This window comes from Pleurodeles waltl, chromosome 2_2 (genome assembly GCF_031143425.1).
Source record: "Pleurodeles waltl isolate 20211129_DDA chromosome 2_2, aPleWal1.hap1.20221129, whole genome shotgun sequence".
Lineage (NCBI taxonomy): Eukaryota > Metazoa > Chordata > Amphibia > Caudata > Salamandridae > Pleurodeles > Pleurodeles waltl.
In genome coordinates, this window is record NC_090439.1 from 620856465 (window position 1) to 620879638 (window position 23174).

Genomic DNA, 23174 nt, shown 5'->3' on the forward strand with positions numbered 1-23174 from the left:
ATGTGGTGTCGTTTGCGCATTTTTTTACTGTGTTGGTCTTGATTAGCCAATCGTCTAGGTAAGGGAACACATGTATCTGTTGTCTCCTGATGTGTGCTGCTACTACTGCTAGACATTTTGTGAACACTCTTGGTGCAGTTGTTATTCCGAATGGCAACACCTTGAATTGGTAATGTATTCCTTTGAATACGAACCGTAGGTACTTTCTGTGAGAAGGGTGTATTGGTATATGAAAGTACGCATCCTTTAGGTCTAATGTGGTCATGTAATCTTGCTGTTTGAGCAGTGGAATGATGTCTTGTAGTGTGACCATGTGAAAATGGTCCGATATGATGTAGGTATTTAGTGTCCTGAGATCTAATATTGGTCTTAATGTTTTGTCTTTTTTTGGAATTAGAAAGTACACTCCTGTGTTTTTTTGTTGTACTGGTACTAACTCTATTGCATCCTTTTGCAGTAGTGCTTGAACTTCTAGTCCTAAAAGTTCTAAATGTTGTGGTGACATTTTGCGTGTTTTGGGGGGGATGTTTGGTGGGAAGTTGTGGAATTCTATGCAATAGCCATGTTGGATTATTGCTAATACCCAATTGTCTGTTGTAATCTGTTGCCAAGATTGGTAGAATTGGCTTAGTCTTCCCCCCACTGGTGTTGAGTGAAGGGGTTGCGTGACTTGAAAGTCACTGTTTAGGTGGAGGTGTTTTTGGAGTCTGGAATCTTCCCCTACTCCTTGGGAATTGACCCCCCCCGATATCCCCTGAAACCTCCCCTTTGGAAGGAACCCTGATATGGTGTGGTTCTTGTTTGTTGGCTGGTGGTGTCTGTGGGTTGGCCACGAAACCCCCCTCTAAATGGAGTTTTTCTGAAAGAGCCTCTGCTCTGCGGGGAGTAGAGTACGCCCATGGCCTTGGCCGTGTCTGTGTCCTTTTTAAGTTTTTCAATGGCTGTATCCACTTCAGAGCCAAAAAGTTGTTTCTCGTTGAAGGGCATATTAAGGACAGCCTGCTGGATTTCAGGTTTGAAGCCTGAAGTGCGTAGCCAAGCGTGTCTCCTTATGGTGACAGCGGTGTTGACTGTTCTTGCTGCAGTATCGGCTGCGTCTAGTGAAGAGCGGATTTGATTGTTTGAGATCGTTTGTCCCTCTTCAACTATTTGCTGCGCCCTTTTTTGGTATTCCTGGGGAAGATGGTCTACGAGAAGTTGCATCTCGTCCCAGTGTGCGCGGTCATATCTGGCCAGCAGCGCTTGTGAATTTGCGATGCGCCACTGGTTGGCTGCCTGTGATGCTACTCTTTTTCCTGCCGCATCAAATTTTCGGCTTTCTTTGTCCGGAGGTGGGGCGTCGCCAGATGTATGTGAATTTGCTCTCTTGCGAGCTGCCCCTACTACCACGGAGTCAGGTGGTAACTGCGAAGTAATAAACACTGGGTCTGTGGGTGGTGGTTTGTATTTTTTATCCACCCTTGGGGTGATGGCTCTTGATTTTACGGGCTCTTCAAAAATTTGTTTTGCGTGTCGTAACATCCCTGGTAGCATTGGGAGACATTGATATTGGCTGTGTGTAGCCGAGAGGGTGTTAAATAAAAAATCATCCTCTATAGGATCGGAATGCAGTTGGACATTGTGGAATTCTGCTGCCCTAGCCACTAGTTGCGAGTATGAGGTACTGTCCTCTGGCGGTGACGGCTTTGTGGGGTATGACTCGGGATCATTGTCCGGCACTGGGGTGTCATACAGGTCCCAAGCGTCTTGATCCTGATCGTCATGACTTATGGTAGTTTGCGCTGGTGAGTGCATTTGTGGCGGTGTTTGTGCCGGCGATGCCTGTGGTGGAGAGGGCGGAGGCGTGACTTTTTTAACCACTTTGGCTTGTGGTTGTGCGTCATCCTTTGGAAGTCCGATCCTTCTTTTCCTCATGATTGGGGGAAGGGTTGATATCTTCCCTGTGTCTTGCTGGATGTACAGTCTCTTTTGTGTGTAGTCCGATTCTACACTTTGGAGCTCTTGTCCAAATCTGTGCATTTGGCCACTTATTCCTTGTTCCTCTGAGTAGGATGAAGGTGTGGTATTTTTCGGCGCCGAGAGAGAATCTTTTTTCGGTTTCGGCACCGACAGAATTTTTGTTCCTTTCGGCATGGATTCTCGGTGCCGATGTTTTTCGGTGCCGGTATCTTGTTTTTGTCTCTCGGAGCCGCTTTCTCGGCTCCGAGGTTGCTCCATGGCGGTCCCTCGACCGGAGTCGGGTGTCTTCGCTATGGGCGTGCCCTTTTTCGGCGCCTTCGACGGGTCGCCTGTTTTATGGGTCGAGCCATGGCCTGTTGGCAGTGGCGTCCCCTGGGCTTTCGGTTTGTCGATGGATTTACTTTTCGACGTCTTACTCACAGTTTGTTGCTGTTGTTCGACGTCGGAGTCTCCGGATTCTGATTCCGGAACCGAGAATGTTTCCTCTTCGTCGTCGAAACGTTGTTTGGTCGGCGTGGACGCCATTTGTAGACGCCTGGCTCTTCGGTCCCGGAGTGTTTTTCTGGACCGGAAGGCTCGACAGGCTTCACAGGTATCCTCCTTGTGCTCGGGGGACAAGCACAAGTTACAGACCAAGTGCTGATCTGTATAAGGATACTTACTGTGACATTTTGGGCAGAAACGAAACGGGGTCCGTTCCATCGGCTTCGATGTCGCACGCGGTCGGGCCGACCAGGCCCCGATGGGGGATCGAAACTACCCCAAAGTCTTCCGATGATCGGTGTCGATGTACCTAACTATCCCGATACCGAACGGAACAATACCGACGCTTTCTTCCGAGATTCTGACTAACTTTCCGAACCGAAACACGGAGCGAAAAGGAATACGTCCGAACCCGACAGCGGAAAAAAACAATCTAAGATGGAGTCGACGCCCATGCGCAATGGAGCCGAGGAGGGAGGAGTCCTTCGGTCCCGTGACCAAAAAGACTTCTTCGAAGAAAAACAACTTGTAATACTCCGAGCCCAACACCAGGCAGCGGACTGTGCCAAACATGTGTATCTGCAGCAACATATGCCATCAAACCATTATTTTCCTGAAGACCTCTATATGTTTGGACTCTCTGTCTGTAGGTGTATTTGGGAAAGTATTATGGGTTAACCTGCTACTGGACACATACTACAAGCCGTACTGGTGTTTGAAGCTGGAGAAGGAAAGATGGGTCCCCTGGAGATGGTCTATGTCTCCTAGCAATCTGCCTAATGACAGAAGGAGGAGCGAAATCCTGATTTTGCCGGGATGCCCAGTAAAGTGTTTGTGAGGGCTCTGTCAAAACAGGAGGAGCAGCTCTGAGGAGGTATGCCCTGACTTCAGGATTACTGAGAGGACATTTGTTTTCACCTCTACTGAATGTAGCTTGAGGTCATGAACTTATGAAATCCTCCTGATCATTATGTCAAGGGATGCAGTTTCCCCGATGGAAGAGCTGAAGCCAGTGTTAAAGGAAGTGTCAAGACCACTGGCCTTCGAGGTCCAAAAGTAAGTTTTCATCATCTCCATCATCATCATCATCATGTGGTTCAGGGTCTGAAAAATGTTGTGGTAATGGAAGCATTCCTTCAGAGTCTGATTGGGGTGGAGGAAGAGGTGGGTGTGGCTTCAGCGGAGGCCACAATGAATTCCCTTCAGAGTCTGAAAGGACTATAAAGTCTGGCGGTGTGACAAATGGTTAACCAGCTTGGGACTAGGCACCCAGTGAGGAGTTGGAGTATGTGTTGGCCACAGAGTAAGGATGGACCCCAGAGCATGGTCCAGAAACAGTGTCAGCACTGGGGCCGGATCTGCTGGCAGTGAACTGACTAGAGGTTTCCTCCAATTCTTGGGGCTGGAGGCATACGAGAAGGAGCCGTAAGAGTACCAAAATAAGTAACACAGCCTATTTTAGGGTCCGGGTCAGGAATTCGGGCTGGATCAGGACCAGTTGAGGGATCAGCTCTGTTGGGGGATTGGAACAGAAACCATGGGGTATCATAACATCTGCTTGACCTTTCCTGACAAGAGTAGTGGAAGAAAGAAATGTCATGTTTTGACTTCTTATGTTTCTTTTTAGATTTTGACTTACCTGAAGATTTGGGAAGGGAAGTCGACCTCTCACAAGAACAGGTCTAAGCCCTTAACTTAGACTGGGACTTGCACGCTTTCCTGTGGTGTTATGTGATGTAAAATTTGGCCTTGCAGTCTTGGGTGGCCTTCTGGTTTGTCAGAGTGCAGTCACTGACTGATTGTGAGTCATGCAAGGAGCCCAGAGACAGACCTTATGGGGGTGTGGCACTGACATTTGTTTGAGGCAATCTTTGACAGGTTTAAATCCTGTAGTTTTGCACACTGTCAAAATACGTAGGAAAACTTTTTGTCAAAAGACAGAAATGAGGAAGCTAGCTTTGGATCCACATTGAAAGACACAGAAAGGAAGCAAGTGACAACAACCCGAACAGCTGATGCTTTTTTTTTAGCCTAACGCAACTTCTGTGAAAGGACAGACCCAACACAAAGCCACATGATGCCATTAAATGGGGTGCAAAGCAAATGCTCAAAAACATTTCCGTATACAGTCTGGAGCTGGAGGCTATTCACAAGGTGAAGAATCTGTGGTCATAATTATCCATCAGAAGGTATATTTCATACACTGGAGGAAGTACTACAGGGAATGGCTAAACATCTCGAAAGTGAGCTGGCATAACTGGCATGGTCGACACAGCACTGAAATAGTTGGCAGCCTATGCTTCGTTTTTATATAATACACTGCTGAAAAAAGAGGTACAGATGCATTCCCCTGTAGTTGAAACAGTGATGTGATGCATAATTGATGGCAGAAACAGGACTGAGGATGCTAAGGCAGGGGTGGTGGAGAATCGAGGACGAGGTGAAAATGAGTGTAGCCAGTCTGCATTTTGAAACTACTATGGTGTTGTTTCCCGTCTCAAGAGTGTAGAGGATAGAAGAGACCAGCATCAAAAGCAGGATATCAACAACATTATTTTAGAAACAATTATGCATAGTAAATTATGGTAAGGGATCGATGTACTTCTGCCATCCACTTAACAGAGATTTTACCTTTCTAGACAAAAAGTTGGAAGAATAAGTTTGAATAATTTGGGTTCACTGTGGGAATAAACACTGTATGCAAACCATAGTATGTCTCATTAAAAAGGATATATTAAGCAATAAGTAATTCTACACATCATTAGGCAAATTATTCAGAATATCATTTAGTTTTGTTAATCACAATACTTAAGAGTGGCACAATACACCATGCAGAGGGTTTAAAATATGAAGGCATACTGAAAAAAGGCCCTGAATCTTTATCTAAGTAATGAAAATGAGAGAATGACTTTAAAAAACACAGGCATGCTAAGGCAAGAAAAGGTTCAAAGTTTGCATACGTAGGAAATGAAATGAAGATGTAGGGATAAACCTTATTATTAGATGGGTTAACAACTTGAATACTTTTTCAAAATATTAATTGCTTGAAGGCATTAAACAGGTCTTTCATTTAGTAAAAAAAGGTATTAAAAAATGACTTTATTACCTATAGAGACACGGGAAAATGTAGTTCATGCTTTGTTAACAGCCAGGTTAGACTATGCTGATGTACTTTGATTAGGACTTCCAAAGTACCTGACTGACCGCCTCCAGCTCACTCAAAAAGCAGTGGCCAGACTCATCTTATAGTTTCCTTACAGTCAATCTCGAAACATTTAATACAGCCTCATTGGTTATCCATTCAGGAAAGAATTATCTCTAATACACTGGTTCTGGCCCAGAGAGCACCTTACAAGATGGGCCCTAGATATGTTTTAGATAGGCTGACTGCTTATCTTCCTTCTAGGTTGCTGAGGTCTCGGGTGTACACATTTGTAATATTCCTAAGGTCAAACTAGTTAAAAGACAGGGTTGATCCTTTACTGATCTGGCTACAAAGGTGTGGAATAACCTCAGCTTTATGCCGCATTGTAGATAAAACCCAAATCCGAAAGTAGCTGAAGCCAGGATTTTTAACCTGCCTTAGAATGGTTCTGACCTCTGGTTCTTTTCCTTAGTTTAGCACCGGGTCATCCCCTGGCGTAGCTACTATGCTTTACAGCTTCTTCATTCATTCATTTATAGTAGTAAATACATCCGTAAGGAGATTATTTGCACTCAGATATAGAGAAATGAGCACAATCCATGTGTCTGCTTCCAAAATTTTGAATTTGAAAATTCTAAAATATTTGTCATTACCTTTTTTGCTTGACAATACTCTTTTTCCATGACTTTTCCTAACACCCAGGGTCTTCGAGATGCACCGGAAGCTGTAAAATAAACATTCACTTTAGCTGCAGTATAAAACACTACTTGTCAATAATTATCACAGCAGTTGTCAAGATCAAACAGCCTGGGTTAGCGTTTGGCATGATGTCCTCTAAGTAAGGCAAAATGAATACCTGGCAAACCCTTAACCAGGGCCCTACTTTTCTTTGTTGATGGAGAGAAGATAGTGTTTTCACAGACAACACCTGTCTTAAGCCCGTGAAAACGCCACTCATGCTATTTGTACTGGCACATAAATATTAATACCCATTTTCGGAGTGTAGTAGGCACTGTCTTTGATGAGGGATACAAAACGAATATGTTACTTACCCTGTAAGCATCTGTTCATGTCAGGTAGTACTGTAAATTCACATTTTCTGCATACTCCTGCTATATAGTGTTGGGTCAGGATGTGTGCAGCTTGTTTTTCTTCTAAAACAATCTTTCTAGTGACAAGGTAGGGTGATTCCTCCTTCTCAGTGATACTAGGCATGGGCAACGACTCCAATGTTAGACCGTTTTCCCGCAGGAGGGTAAGAATGAAGTGTAGAGTAAGTGTAAGTTATGAGATGTCCATGTGAGAAAGAGTATAGTAAACTGCAATGGCTACAGAAGGCCAGAGAGGAGGGTGGGTGCATGTTAATCTACAGCACTACATTCCACAAACAGATGCTTACAAGGTAAGTGACATTTGGTATTCAAGGCATGTGTGGCTGTAGATACACATGCTCTGCGCAGACTATAAAGCAGTTTGCTTGAGAAGCGGTGGCTAGCATGTGGGGTTTGCAGGTGTCTGGAAAAGTGTATGTAGAATGACCTGACCTATGCTGGCTGGTTGGCGTGCTAAAACATCCACTTTATAATGTTAGGTCAAGGCTTGTGGTGTAGACTATGTAGCTGATTAACATGTCAGCTGTGGGATGGTTTCATAGAAAAGCCATTGATTCTCCCTTTTGTGTCCGAGTAGGGTGTGCTCTAGGTGCATTAGGTCTTTTGGCTTTAGCATAACAAGTTTAAATTAATCTTACTATCCACTTGGCTATGCCTAAATTGAACATAGAGTTGCCTTCATGTGGAGGTGAAATCGCAACAAAAAGTTGTTTTGTTTTTCTGAAAATGTTACTTCTATCTACGTAGAAAATAATGAGTCCCTAGATGTAGAGGTTTGTAGAGCTCCCATGGACTTTGTCGTCTCTTTGTGATTTTTTATTTTCTCCAGTGTCTCATTGTAGAAGGCTGGCCTGGCTTATAGTGGGTCCCTTGTGGTACTTACACCCTGTGCCAGGTCCAGTTATCCCTTATTAGTAGAATAGAGGTGTTTCTAGCAGCTTAGGCTGATAGAAGGTAGCTATGGCAAAGCAGCTTAGGCTGAACTAGGAGACATGCAAAGCTCCTACTATACCACTTATATCATATAGCACAATATCATAAGAAAACACAATACTCAGAGTTACTAAAAATAAAGGTACTTTATTTTTATGACAATATGCCAAAAGTATCTCAGTGAGTACCCTCAGTTAGAAGGTAAGTAATATATACAAGTCATATGTACACAAACCCAAAACAGGTAAGTAATAGTAAGAAAAGTAATGCAAACAGTGTAGAATTACAATAGGATGCAATAGGTGAACATAGGTCTAGGGGCAACACAAACCATATACTCCAAAAGTGGAATGTGAATCACGAATGGACACCAGACCTATGGGAGCTTGTAGAGGGTCGCTGGGACTGTAAGAAAACAGTCAGGGTGTCCAAGATACCCCACCCCAAGACCCTGAAAAGTAGGAGTAAAGTACACCTACTACCCCAACAGGACACAATAGTTGTGATAGGGGGATTCTGCAAGAACCACAAACACCAGCAAAGCACTGAAGACGGATTCCTGGACCTGGGGACCTGCAAGGCAAGGGGAACAAGTCCAAGAGTCGCGATAGTGTCCAGGGGGGGCAGGAGCCCAGGAAACCCCGGATGAAGGTGCAAAAAGGCTGCCTCTGGGTGGAAGAAGCCAAGGATTCTGCAACAACGAAAAGGGCTGGGAACTTCTCCTTTGGATGGAAGATGTCCCATGGTGTGCAGGAGGTTGCAGAAGTGTTTCCACACAGAAATACTGCAAACAAGCCTTGCTAGCTGCAAGGGTCGCGGTAGAGGTTTTTGGTGCTGCTGGGGACCAGGAAGGACCAGGATGTCGCCCCTTGGAGGAGGAGACAGAGGGAGCGCTCAGCAACTCAGAGAGCCCCCACAGAAGCAGGCAGCACCCGTAGAAGTGCCGGAGAAGGCACTTAGAAGATTTGTGAACCGGAGCTGGCTCTGAGTCACAAAGGAGGGTCCCACGACGTCGGAGTACAACTCAGAGGGTTGAGCACTGCAGGACGGAGTGCTGGGGACCCAGGCTAGGCTGTGCACGAAGGAATCCTTGGATAAGTGCACCGAAGCCTGAGCAACTTCAAATCACGCAGTACACAGGTATGCAGTCTAGCGTGGGGAGGCAAGGACTTACCTCCACCAAACTTGGACTGAAGGATCACTAGACTGTGGGGGTCACTTGGATATAGTTCCAGGGACTACGCTCGTCGAGATGAGAGGGGACCCAGAGGACTGGTGATGCAGAAGTTTGGTGCCTGCGTTAGCAGGGGGGAGACTCCGTCAACCCACGGGAGATTTCTTCAGGATTTCCAGTGCAGGGTGAAGGCAGACAGCCCTCAGAGCATGCACCACCAGGAAGCAGTTGAGAAAGCTGGCAGGATTAGGCGCTACAATGTTGCTGGTAGTCGTCTTGCTACTTTGTTGCGGTTTTGCAGGCGTCCTGGAGCAGTCAGCGGTCGATCCTTGGCAGAAGTCGAAGAGGGAAGTGCAGAGGAACTCTGGTGAGCTCTTGCATTCGTTATCTGAAGAATACCCCAGAGGAGAGACCCTAAACAGCCAGAAAAGGAGGTTTGGCTACCAAGAAAGGAGGATTGGCTACCAAGAGAGGTAAGAGCCTATCAGAGGGTGTCTCTGACGTCACCTGCTGGCGCTGGCCACTCAGAGCAGTCCAGTGTGCCCCCAACACCTCTGTTTCCAAGATGGCAGAGGTCTGGGACACACTGGAGGAGCTCTGGGCACCTCCCCTGGAAGGTAATGGTCAGGGTAGTGGTCACTCCCCTTTCCTTTGTCCAGTTTTGCGCCAGAGCAGGGCTGGGGGATCCCTGAACCGGTGTAGACTGGCTTATGCAGAGATGGGCACCATCTGTGCCCATCAAAGCATTTCCAAAGGCTGGGGAGGCTACTCCTCCCCAGCCCTTCACACCTATTTCCAAAGGGAGAGGGTGTAACACCCTCTCTCAGAGGAAATCCTTTGTTCTGCCTTCCTGGGCCGGGGCTGCCCAGACTCCAGGAGGCCAGAATCCTGTCTGAGGGGTTGTCAGCAGCTGCAGTGGAAACCCCGGAAAGGCAGTTTGGCAGTACCCGGATTCTGTGCTAGAGACCCGGGGGATTATGGAATTGTCACCCCAATACCAGAATGGTATTGGGGTGACAATTCCATGATCTTAGACATGTTACATGGCCATGTTCGGAGTTACCATTGTGACGCTATACATAAGTAGTGACCTATGTATAGTGCACGCGTGTAATGGTGTCCCCGCACTCACAAAGTCCGGGGAAATTGCCCTGAACGATGTGGGGGCACCTTGGCTAGTGCCAGGGTGCCCACACACTAAGTAACTTGGCACCCAACCTTCACTAAGTGAGGGTTAGACATATAGGTGACTTATAAGTTACTTATATGCAGTGAAAAATGGCTGCGAAATAACGTGGACGTTATTTCACTCAGGCTGCAGTGGCAGGCCTGTGTAAGAATTGTCTGAGCTCCCTATGGGTGGCAAACGAAATGCTGCAGCCCATAGGGATCTCCTGGAACCCCAATACCCTGGGTATCTAAGTACCATAAACAAGGGAATTATATGGGTGTACCAGTGTGCCAATGAGAATTGGTAAATTTAGTCACTAGCCTGCAGTGACAAATTTAGAAAGCAGAGAGAGCATAAACACTGAGGTTCTGGTTAGCAGAGCCTCAGTGATACAGTTAGGCACCACACAGGGAACACATACAGGGCACATACTATGAACACTGGGGTCCTGCCTAGCATGATCCCAGTGACACAAGGGCTAAAACAAACATACATGCAGTGAAAATGGGGGTAATATGCCAGGCAAGATGGTACTTTCCTAGACTCATGGACCTAGGGCTGAAAAGATGTTCCTTGTCAAATGGAAGACTGAGTATGTTCTGCTGGACATCGGTTGTGAAGCCTGAAATACGCAGCCAAGGGTGTTTCCAAATGAGTACGCTGGTATTAATACTCAAGGCTGCTGTGTTAGCAGAGCAAAGGGCACATCTAATTGATGTGTTGGATATTAGTAACCATTGTCATCACCAGGTAAGTCCTGAGGGAAGGATATAAGAGCATTATGTCAGACTGCGGAGAAGAGAGCATGTCAGGTAGAGTGCGGTGGATGTGGTGGAAGTGGTGGTTATAAGGGAGGTTGAGAGGGTGGTGGTGGAGGCAAAGGACTGGTGGCCTTGTCCGTCTTTTTGCTTTTAGATAAAACAGGAACATCTAAAGACTCTGGGAAAGAGAGCAGTCTCTTGGAAGGTGGTGGTTTGGCCATGATTCTTCCAGGTTTTGGTTAAATCAGGATCAGCTGTTGTCTAGAGTCCAGTTTTTCATGTAACCTGTAGAGAATAGGCTCCACAACAGTCTTGATAGTCTTTTTCTGCATTGACTTTGATGGTTTCGGCTCTAAGCCAGAGATATGTTTTGGTGCTGAAGATCCACTCAGCGCTGAAGCTAAAGGCACTGACGGTTGGCTCGGGCTGGAGGTTGTGGAGGCTGTAGAGAGCGGGTGTTCAAATTCTCTGTGCTGACCATGGCCTAAAGGCAGTGGTGGTCCAAAGGCCTCTTGATCTGAAGGTGTGTGTCTTTTTTGAGGTGTGACTTGAGGCTGAAGGGCATGGGTAGTGTACTCACTGCGTGTGACTCCATCAATACGTTGTTCATTTCAAACTCTAATTTGGGATCTTAGCCTGAGCTGCATTCAACAGAGAAAGCCTCCTCTTCAGCTACTGAAGACTTTGGATGCTGCTCCTCCTCGACGTCCTGATGTCCGAGGAGGTTGGGAGTGTCGTTGGTGGCCCTTCATTGCATCTTGAGCCAGCGTGCTCGATGATCACAAAGCATTTTCTTTGAGCGGAATGCTAGACAGGCCTCACAATCAGCCACTCTGTGGCCCAGAGAGAGACAAAGGTTTCAGACTTGATGGGAGTCGTCCATTGGTATTTTGCATGACAAAGAGGGCAGAAACTAAATGGTGTTTGTTTTGTCACGCATCGTTTAGAAATGAAATGTAGAAGGACCTCTACGGGGTGCGACGCAGTTGTGTTGATTCGATGAGTCATTGTAGCTCTATGCGCAGAGGGGATAAAACTGAACCGATAACAATAAGGTGGTAAACAGAATTAGAACCAAAAGAGAGATCCAACGACTGTCTCGACTCAGAAAGTGAGCACACACGTCCGAACCATACGGCAGACAGAAAACAATCTAACAATGGAGTCGATGCCCATGCGCAATATCACTGAGAAGGAGGAGTTACCCTACCTCGTGACTCGAAAGACTTTCTTCAAAGAAAATAACCTGCAAAAATGCCGACCCAACACTAGATGGCAGGAGTTTTTAGAGGATGTGCGTCTACAGGCGCACATGCCTTGAACATATATTTCTGTACATCAATCGCTCTAAATCAGGCACACATTTTTCTAATAGGCACATACACCATTTCTTGGTGTAGTGTTATACTGGTCCTGGATTTTGTCGCAGACACTTAAGTAACTTAAGTATTGGGACACTTAATTAGTTCTTTATTTAGAACTCCTTGTAAAATCTACATTTAAAGATTCTGCAGAAAAGCGTGGTGTTCAGCTTACTGAGGGCAATGAGTGGTTAGCCTGCATTTAGTTTTGAGAGGAAGTGCACCATTTGGTTCCCAGTCCAGCACTGGAATTTGGTGATGAGGGCAATAAAGAGAACACCAAGCAGTCCGACTGTATTACAGCAAGTAGCTTTCTCATCATGGATATAGTAAATTGGAGGCCTACACTACTGAAAACAGTGTACTTATTACAGACTTGAGGTGACAGCACATTCACACTGGATCTGCAATAGATATTGACATCACCACTCTTTTGTAATAATTTTGTCTGACAAATTCTGTCATCTCACTTCCTACTACAAAGCCAGCATTATGTTGAAAGCAGTTCTCTAAACTAGTGCTAAACCTTTAATTAAACAGATGCTTCTTTATAACATCTTTAAATGTGAAAGTTCTATCTCTGACATGTCGGCTGGTAAGGAAACATTTATGGGATTCTCTTGGGGCCGATTCAAACATCTACTAATGTTGAAAATCTATTTATTGTAAATTTCCTCAAATGGTTTTAGTAAATTAGTGACTTTCTGGGGATTCATAGAAATCACCAGGGGTATTCAAGAAAGTTAATTCAAGACATAGATTCCCATGAGTACTACACCAACCACACTCTTCACCCATATAAAGAGTCATAAAAAGTGGCAGTCTCTATTTCACCAACAGTCACTCAATTAAAACACTTTTACAATTATAGAGAGCTCTGATAGGGCAACAGAATGAGCCTCCATCATCATAGCATCCCTGGGGCAAGGGACATCTGCCACACATGCAACGAGTCCTTAGGCTACTTACAGAAGTGACCTGGCTTTGGTTTGGCTGACGGGTTTCCAAGTCACATATCTCCAATGACTTACACATTACTTACTATGGCTACCCTACCTCCAAGTCAAGCACTATGACAATATATATGAGAGTTCCTGCGTCACCAAACTCTAAACCTACCTAATTCCGATAAACTATATCCTGAACTGCATAAAAAATGTGGATCTTCTGTCAGAAAGAGCAAAGGTAAACGACATAAAATTATATTTGCTTGCCAACACAATTCATAAAACAATGCAGAATCTCAATAGAGGAAAAATATTTTTTGAAAAGACTCAGCAAGAGTCCTCAAATCAAAAGATGTTGCAGAATAGACAAGGATGTGCAATCAGCAAGTGATTCCTTTGTAAAGGATTTAGAGGGAAGACTGTAAAGAAATGGCTCCCTGTTGCAGTTACCCCCCACTTTTTGCCTGATACTGATGCTGACTTGACTGAGAAGTGTGCTGGGACCCTGCTAACCAGGCCCCAGCACCAGTGTTCCTTCACCTAAAATGTACCATTGTATCCACAATTGGCACACCCTGGCATTCAGATAAGTCCCTTGTAACTGGTACTTCTAGTACCAAGGGCCCTGATGCCAAGGAAGGTCTCTAAGGGCTGCAGCATGTCTTATGCCACCCTGGAGATCTCTCACTCAGCACAGACACACTGCTTGCCAGCTTGTGTGTGCTAGTGAGGACAAAACGAGTAAGTCGACATGGCACTCCCCTCAGGGTGCCATGCCAGCCTCTCACTGCCTATGCAGTATAGGTAAGACACCCCTCTAGCAGGCCTTACAGCCCTAAGGCAGGGTGCACTATACCATAGGTGAGGGTACCAGTGCATGAGCATGGTACCCCTACCGTGTCTAAACAAAACCTTAGACATTGTAAGTGCAGGGTAGCCATAAGAGTATATGGTCTGAGAGTCTGTCAAACACGAACTCCACAGCACCATAATGGCTACACTGAAAACTGGGAAGTTTGGTATCAAACTTCTCAGCACAATAAATGCACACTGATGCCAGTGTACATTTTATTGTAAAATACACCCCAGAGGGCACCTTAGAGGTGCCCCCTGAAACTTAACCGACTGTCTGTGTAGGCTGACTAGTTCCAGCAGCCTGCCACACCAGAGACATGTTGCTGGCCCCATGGGGAGAGTGCCTTTGTCACTCTGAGGCCAGTAACAAAGCCTGCACTGGGTGGAGATGCTAACACCTCTCCCAGGCAGGAGCTGTGACACCTGGCGGTGAGCCTCAAAGGCTCACCCCTTTGTCACAGCCCAGCAGGGCACTCCAGCTTAGTGGAGTTGCCTGCCCCCTCCGGCCACGGCCCCCACTTTTGGCGGCAAGGCTGGAGGGAACAAAGAAAGCAACAAGGAGGAGTCACTGACCAGTCAGGACAGCCCCTAGGGTGTCCTGAGCTGAGGTGACTCTGACTTTTAGAAATCCTCCATCTTGCAGATGGAGGATTCCCCCAATAGGGTTAGGATTGTGACCCCCTCCCCTTGGGAGGAGGCACAAAGAGGGTGTACCCACCCTCAGGGCTAGTAGCCATTGGCTACTAACCCCCCAGACCTAAACACGCCCTTAAATTTAGTATTTAAGGGCTACCCTGAACCCTAGAAAATTAGATTCCTGCAACTACAAGAAGAAGGACTGCCTAGCTGAAAACCCCTGCAGCGGAAGACCAGAAGACGACAACTGCCTTGGCTCCAGAAACTCACCGGCCTGTCTCCTGCCTTCCAAAGATCCTGCTCCAGCGACGCCTTCCAAAGGGACCAGCGACCTCGACATCCTCTGAGGACTGCCCCTGCTTCGAAAAGACAAGAAACTCCCGAGGACAGCGGACCTGCTCCAAGAAAAGCTGCAACTTTGTTTCCAGCAGCTTTAAAGAACCCTGCAAGCTCCCCGCAAGAAGCGTGAGACTTGCAACACTGCACCCGGCGACCCCGACTCGGCTGGTGGAGATCCGACACCTCAGGAGGGACCCCAGGACTACTCTGATACTGTGAGTACCAAAACCTGTCCCCCCTGAGCCCCCACAGCGCCGCCTGCAGAGGGAATCCCGAGGCTTCCCCTGACCGCGACTCTTTGAATCCAAAATCCCGACACCTGGGAGAGACCCTGCACCCGCAGCCCCCAGGACCTGAAGGACCGGACCTTCACTGGAGAAGTGACCCCCAGGAGTCCCTCTCCCTTGCCCAAGTGGAGGTTTCCCCGAGGAACCCCCCCCTTGCCTGCCTGCAGCGCTGAAGAGATCCCGAGATCTCTCATAGACTAACATTGCGAACCCGACGCTTGTTTCTACACTGCACCCGGCCGCCCCCGCGCCGCTGAGGGTGAAATTTCTGTGTGGGCTTGTGTCCCCCCCGGTGCCCTACAAAACCCCCCTGGTCTGCCCTCCGAAGACGCGGGTACTTACCTGCAAGCAGACCGGAACCGGGGCACCCCCTTCTCTCCATTCTAGCCTATGTGTTTTGGGCACCACTTTGAACTCTGCACCTGACCGGCCCTGAGCTGCTGGTGTGGTGACTTTGGGGTTGCTCTGAACCCCCAACGGTGGGCTACCTTGGACCAAGAACTAAGCCCTGTAAGTGTCTTACTTACCTGGTTAACCTAACAAATACTTACCTCCCCTAGGAACTGTGAAAATTGCACTAAGTGTCCACTTTTAAAACAGCTATTTGTGAATAACTTGAAAAGTATACATGCAATTTTGATGATTTGAAGTTCCTAAAGTACTTACCTGCAATACCTTTCGAATGAGATATTACCTGTAGAATTTGAACCTGTGGTTCTTAAAATAAACTAAGAAAAGATATTTTTCTATACAAAAACCTATTGGCTGGATTTGTCTCTGAGTGTGTGTACCTCATTTATTGTCTATGTGTATGTGCAACAAATGCTTAACACTACTCCTTGGATAAGCCTACTGCTCGACCACACTACCACAAAATAGAGCATTAGTATTATCTATTTTTACCACTATTTTACCTCTAAGGGGAACCCTTGGACTCTGTGCATGCTATTCCTTACTTTGAAATAGTACATACAGAGCCAACTTCCTACATTGGTGGATCAGCGGTGGGGTACAAGACTTTGCATTTGCTGGACTACTCAGCCAATACCTGATCACACGACAAATTCCAAAATTGGCATTAGAAATTGATTTTTGCAATTTGAAAAGCTTTCTAAATTCTTAAAAGTCCTGCTAGGGCCTTGTGTTAGATCCTGTTTAGCATTTCTTTTTTAGAGTTTAAAAGTTTGTTAAAAGTTTGAAATTAGATTCTAGAAACAGTTTTAGATTCTTTAAAAAGCCTTCCAACTTTTTAGCAAAATAATGTCTGATACAGAGATGAATGTGGTGGAACTCGACACCACACCTTACCTCCATCTTAAGATGAGGGAGCTAAGGTCTCTCTGTAATATAAAGAAAATAACCATTGGCTCCAGACCTACCAAAATTCAGCTCCAGGAGCTGTTGGCAGAGTTTGAAAAAGCCAACCCCTCTGAGGATGACTTCACAGAGGAAGAAATTAGTGACTTGGAGGGCAATTCCCCCCTTCCAGTCCTAAATAGGGAGACCAGGGCCTCTCAAGCCCTGTCTCCAAAAATGATAGTCAGAAATGTTGCTTCCCTCACAGGAGGGTCCAGCATTTCTGAAATCACTGAGGATGCTCTCAGTGAAGATGACCCCCTGTTAGCCAGGATGGTCAAAAGATTGGCTTTGGAAAAGCAGCTCCTAGCCATAGAAAGGGAAAGAAAAGAGATGGGCCTAGGTCCCATCGATGGTGGCAGCAACTTAAATAGGGTCAGAGATTCTCCTGACATCCTAAAAATCCCCAAAGGGATTGTAACAAAATATGAAGCTGGTGATGACATCACCAAATGGTTCACAGCTTTTGAGAGGGCTTGTGTAACCAGAAAAGTGAACAGATCTCACTGGGGTGCTCTCCTTTGGGAAATGTTCACTGGAAAGTGTAGGGATAGACTCCTCACACTCTCTGGAAAAGATGCAGAATCTTATGACCTCATGAAGGGTACCCTGATTGAGGGCTTTGGATTCTCCACTGAGGAGTATAGAATTAGATTCAGGGGGGCTCAAAAATCCTCGAGCCAGACCTGGGTTGATTTTGTAGACTACTCAGTAAAAACACTGGATGGTTGGTTAACTGGAAATGAAGTGTGTGACTATGTTGGGCTTTATAATTTGTTTATGAAAGAACACATTTTAAGTAACTGCTTCAATGAAAAGTTGCATCAGTATCTGGTAGACCTAGGTCCAATTTCTCCCCAAGAAGTGGGAAAGAAGGCAGACCACTGGGTCAAGACTAGGGTAACCAAAACTTCCACTGGGGGTGACCAAAAGAAAGGGGTTACAAAAACTCCCCAGGAGAAAGTGGGTGACACTAGAAACAAAGAAAAAGAGTCCTCTGTAGGCCCCCAAAAACCAGAACAGGTGGGTGGGCCCCAAGACACAACCCAAAACAAAGGTGGGTACCAGGGTAAGAACTGGGATGCCACTAAGGCATGGTGCCACAACTGTAAACAGTCTGGGCACCACACCAAGGACACTTCTTGTCCCAAAAACAAACCCCAGAACAAAATTCCAGGGGTAACCAGTGTAGCCATGGGAGATGACTCCTCAGATGAGGAGGTCTTCCTAGCCTTCAACTTGAAACAGGGCCCAACAGGTGAGTTGGAGATTCCAGAGGGAAGTAGACACTTCCACCACCTACTGGTGAATGGAATCCCAACCACTGCCCTGAGAGACACTTGTGCCAGTCACACTATTGTGCATGACAGGCTGGTGCTCTCAAACCAGTACATCCCAGGTGAGACTGCCAGGGTAAGAGTTAGCCTAGACAGGGTCACTAAGAGGCCTGTGGCTTTAGTGCCCATAGAAGTGGGTGGCACTCTTAGCTGGAGAAGGGTAGTAGTCAGTACAGACCTCCCCCTTGATTGTCTCCTTGGAAATGACTACCCAGAGGTTAGTCAGAGCCCAAGAGAGAAACTGGTCCAGTGCCAGTCCTCTCCCAAGGATTCTGGAAGTCCTGCCTCTGCAGTAAATGCAAGCAGGCCCCAGAAGAAGAAGAAAAGAAAACAGAGTAGGAAGGGTGGACAACCTTTAGCCAAGGTTACAGCAAGCCAAGGAGATTCTGCTCCAGTAGGGGAGAACTCCAAAAATGGCCCTGATAAAGTCCAACCTGACCCACAAGAAGTCCTGGCTAGTCAGGCAACTGTTAAACCTGAGTGGGTGGCTCCTCAGCTAACAGAAGAAAGAGTGGAAGAAGGGTGTTTACTACAAGATGTGGTAACCCCCCACTCCAATACAGCAGACAGGCAACCTGAACCCAAAGAAGCCTGTAACTTAGCCCCTTCCCTTTTAGGTGAAGAGCTAAAGGTGTGGTTCTGGGCACTGACAGCTGTCAGTGGCCTCTGCTGGGTGTTAGCCTTTATGGCTGCACTATCCTTAGCATGGTGGTCTGACCCCATGCCAAATAGCAAGTTAGGCCCCCTGACCCTATTGGTCATGGTGGGGTTACTCCAGCTCTGGGTAACCTCTCTGGGTAAGTTAGGGGTGACCCTGGCCAAGATAAGGTTAGCAGAGGTGGACACCTCTAAGACCAAAATAGAAAGAATGGGTGGAGACATTGAAGAGGCAGACAAGAGGCAATTCAGACTAGGTCCCATCACTGTGGAAGTGGGTCAGTTCCCCAAAGGGAATGACCTGAACAGAAGGATGTAAGGCAGAGTAGGCCCTGCAACTAACCAGCCTATTTCTCCTACTCTTCCTCGCCTGACAGACTAGGAAGACTCTCCCAGCTTGGGCTGAGTCTCCTGGCCTGTAGGCTGGGGGGGGCTTGTGTAAAGAAATGGCTCCCTGTTGCAGTTACCCCCCACTTTTTGCCTGATACTGATGCTGACTTGACTGAGAAGTGTGCTGGGACCCTGCTAACCAGGCCCCAGCACCAGTGTTCCTTTACCTAAAATGTACCATTGTATCCACAATTGGCACACCCTGGCATTCAGATAAGTCCCTTGTAACTGGTACTTCTAGTACCAAGGGCCCTGATGCCAAGGAAGGTCTCTAAGGGCTGCAGCATGTCTTATGCCACCCTGGAGACCTCTCACTCAGCACAGACACACTGCTTGCCAGCTTGTGTGTGCTAGTGAGGACAAAACGAGTAAGTCGACATGGCACTCCCCTCAGGGTGCCATGCCAGCCTCTCACTGCCTATGCAGTATAGGTAAGACACCCCTCTAGCAGGCCTTACAGCCCTAAGGCAGGGTGCACTATACCATAGGTGAGGGTACCAGTGCATGAGCATGGTACCCCTACCGTGTCTAAACAAAACCTTAGACATTGTAAGTGCAGGGTAGCCATAAGAGTATATGGTCTGAGAGTCTGTCAAACACGAACTCCACAGCACCATAATGGCTACACTGAAAACTGGGAAGTTTGGTATCAAACTTCTCAGCACAATAAATGCACACTGATGCCAGTGTACATTTTATTGTAAAATACACCCCAGAGGGCACCTTAGAGGTGCCCCCTGAAACTTAACCGACTGTCTGTGTAGGCTGACTAGTTCCAGCAGCCTGCCACACCAGAGACATGTTGCTGGCCCCATGGGGAGAGTGCCTTTGTCACTCTGAGGCCAGTAACAAAGCCTGCACTGGGTGGAGATGCTAACACCTCCCCCAGGCAGGAGCTGTGACACCTGGCGGTGAGCCTCAAAGGCTCACCCCTTTGTCACAGCCCAGCAGGGCACTCCAGCTTAGTGGAGTTGCCCGCCCCCTCCGGCCACGGCCCCCACTTTTGGCGGCAAGGCTGGAGGGAACAAAGAAAGCAACAAGGAGGAGTCACTGACCAGTCAGGACAGCCCCTAGGGTGTCCTGAGCTGAGGTGACTCTGACTTTTAGAAATCCTCCATCTTGCAGATGGAGGATTCCCCCAATAGGGTTAGGATTGTGACCCCCTCCCCTTGGGAGGAGGCACAAAGAGGGTGTACCCACCCTCAGGGCTAGTAGCCATTGGCTACTAACCCCCCAGACCTAAACACGCCCTTAAATTTAGTATTTAAGGGCTACCCTGAACCCTAGAAAATTAGATTCCTGCAACTACAAGAAGAAGGACTGCCTAGCTGAAAACCCCTGCAGCGGAAGACCAGAAGACGACAACTGCCTTGGCTCCAGAAACTCACCGGCCTGTCTCCTGCCTTCCAAAGATCCTGCTCCAGCGACGCCTTCCAAAGGGACCAGCGACCTCGACATCCTCTGAGGACTGCCCCTGCTTCGAAAAGACAAGAAACTCCCGAGGACAGCGGACCTGCTCCAAGAAAAGCTGCAACTTTGTTTCCAGCAGCTTTAAAGAACCCTGCAAGCTCCCCGCAAGAAGCGTGAGACTTGCAACACTGCACCCGGCGACCCCGACTCGGCTGGTGGAGATCCGACACCTCAGGAGGGACCCCAGGACTACTCTGATACTGTGAGTACCAAAACCTGTCCCCCCTGAGCCCCCACAGCGCCGCCTGCAGAGGGAATCCCGAGGCTTCCCCTGACCGCGACTCTTTGAATCCAAAATCCCGACACCTGGGAGAGACCCTGCACCCGCAGCCCCCAGGACCTGAAGGACCGGACCTTCACTGGAGAAGTGACCCCCAGGAGTCCCTCTCCCTTGCCCAAGTGGAGGTTTCCCCGAGGAACCCCCCCCTTGCCTGCCTGCAGCGCTGAAGAGATCCCGAGATCTCTCATAGACTAACATTGCGAACCCGACGCTTGTTTCTACACTGCACCCGGCCGCCCCCGCGCCGCTGAGGGTGAAATTTCTGTGTGGGCTTGTGTCCCCCCCGGTGCCCTACAAAACACCCCTGGTCTGCCCTCCGAAGACGCGGGTACTTACCTGCAAGCAGACCGGAACCGGGGCACCCCCTTCTCTCCATTCTAGCCTATGTGTTTTGGGCACCACTTTGAACTCTGCACCTGACCGGCCCTGAGCTGCTGGTGTGGTGACTTTGGGGTTGCTCTGAACCCCCAACGGTGGGCTACCTTGGACCAAGAACTAAGCCCTGTAAGTGTCTTACTTACCTGGTTAACCTAACAAATACTTACCTCCCCTAGGAACTGTGAAAATTGCACTAAGTGTCCACTTTTAAAACAGCTATTTGTGAATAACTTGAAAAGTATACATGCAATTTTGATGATTTGAAGTTCCTAAAGTACTTACCTGCAATACCTTTCGAATGAGATATTACCTGTAGAATTTGAACCTGTGGTTCTTAAAATAAACTAAGAAAATATATTTTTCTATACAAAAACCTATTGGCTGGATTTGTCTCTGAGTGTGTGTACCTCATTTATTGTCTATGTGTATGTGCAACAAATGCTTAACACTACTCCTTGGATAAGCCTACTGCTCGACCACACTACCACAAAATAGAGCATTAGTATTATCTATTTTTACCACTATTTTACCTCTAAGGGGAACCCTTGGACTCTTTGCATGCTATTCCTTACTTTGAAATAGTACATACAGAGCCAACTTCCTACAAAGACGTTTCCAGCATGTCAGGCACCATGACTGAGGGATTACCAAGGGAAATGCCAATTATTGTCTATGAGACAGAAGGGTTTGTATGCATGTGCAATACTTTCATGGCTATACTTTGTGATACCCTCTCGTTCTGGTAAGGCCTATTTACTACATTCTCGTCACACGTTTATCTTTCTTGATTACCTGTCTCTCTTATTATATGGATTTTATGTCTCGCTTACTGCCCAAGGCATCGGTTTGCCCCATCTAACCATCATCATTTTTTTCCAGCCACATTAGTAGTTCTAAACATATTACCTGTCAGAGCACACATGGATTGACTGTTTTTTATACAGGACCGGTATTATTCCACCAAACACAATGAAACCTGGGTACTACATTCAGAGGTGGCATCAGTTGAACAAAAGTGCAAACATCAAATCTCTGGATGCCTAAACCATTCTCAAATTCCTTCGTTAAGTAGACTGGATGAAAAAAAAGCCTTTGGAAATACTGAACAAAGGAAAACAAGTGTAATTTTAAAATGAGGTAACTGACCTAAGAGGAAATGGTTAACTTCTGAAACAAAGAATGTGTCAGGAGAGTCCTGTTAAAGATCAGTATGGGGGCAAAGATGTCTGCCACAAATGTGCTGTGCCCTTAGTGTAAGGATTACCTCTGTTTGTATGGTCAACCCCAAGTTTGTGGACTTATGCTGCTGGTTTTTCAAACCATAGTGCACTGAGGCCTGCTAAACCACATCTCAGTGCCCAGACCCTAAAGTGTATGTCGAAATGGCTGCGCCCAAATGGAAATAGTTAACTTACCTGTAAGTCCCTAGTATACGTTCCCCAGGAAATGTATGCTACAGGGATACCTCAGGGATTGCAGCACTGGTTATGCCACCCCGGAAATCCCCCAAGTAAAACAAGTCTTCCAGTCTGCCACTGCGCACTGGTAGAGGAGTCGTGCACTGTTAGTCCGACTTTGGAAGCAAAGCATCCACTTCACCTGTGCATTTGTGTAAGTTACCGCTCTGGCAGGCCTACTGAGTTCTAGTTTCCAACATATGACACAGACAGGACATGTAGTTTACATGTTCTGACAGTAAAAATGCAAAACTGCCATTTTTATTGTGGAAAGGCTTGGTCGTCTGATTGGCAAGTACAGGATTACAAGCTGACCCCTCAGCTGTGCTAACTCCTGAAAGGCATGACTAGAGGACACTCCAACCTATCAAACAACTTGTTACATTATGCTCGACTTGAATCCCAAGCCTTAGTTAATCTAAATTCTTTAAGTGTGCAGCTTTTACAAAGCTGCCACACTGTTGCCTTTAAACGTCCTATGCCTTCTTGGGCACACATGGAGTCTGCCCCATGAGACACCTTTCTGCCTTCCTGGGAGATGTGCCAACAATTCTCAGGAAAGGGGACAATGAGGGATTAGAGGTCAGGGAGGTGTTACCTCTCTCTTGCAGGAAGCCACATTGGTGGTAGCCCCAAAAGGCAGGCTTCAATGGGTAAGCAGCCTTTGAAGGGCAAATGTGTAAGAG

At 47.0% G+C, this 23174-nt stretch overlaps 1 protein-coding gene across 4 annotated transcripts in view; it reads right to left on the minus strand.

Annotated features, from left to right (window-relative positions):
* Positions 1 to 23174, minus strand: part of RB1CC1 (RB1 inducible coiled-coil 1) — a 486536-nt gene that overhangs the window by 15496 nt on the left and 447866 nt on the right. For all 4 annotated transcript variants that reach the window (XM_069220165.1, XM_069220164.1, XM_069220163.1 and 1 more), the window contains exon 22: positions 6241 to 6311. In XM_069220165.1, coding sequence (XP_069076266.1) covers positions 6241 to 6311 — 71 coding nt within the window. The remainder of the gene's footprint in view (positions 1 to 6240; positions 6312 to 23174) is intronic.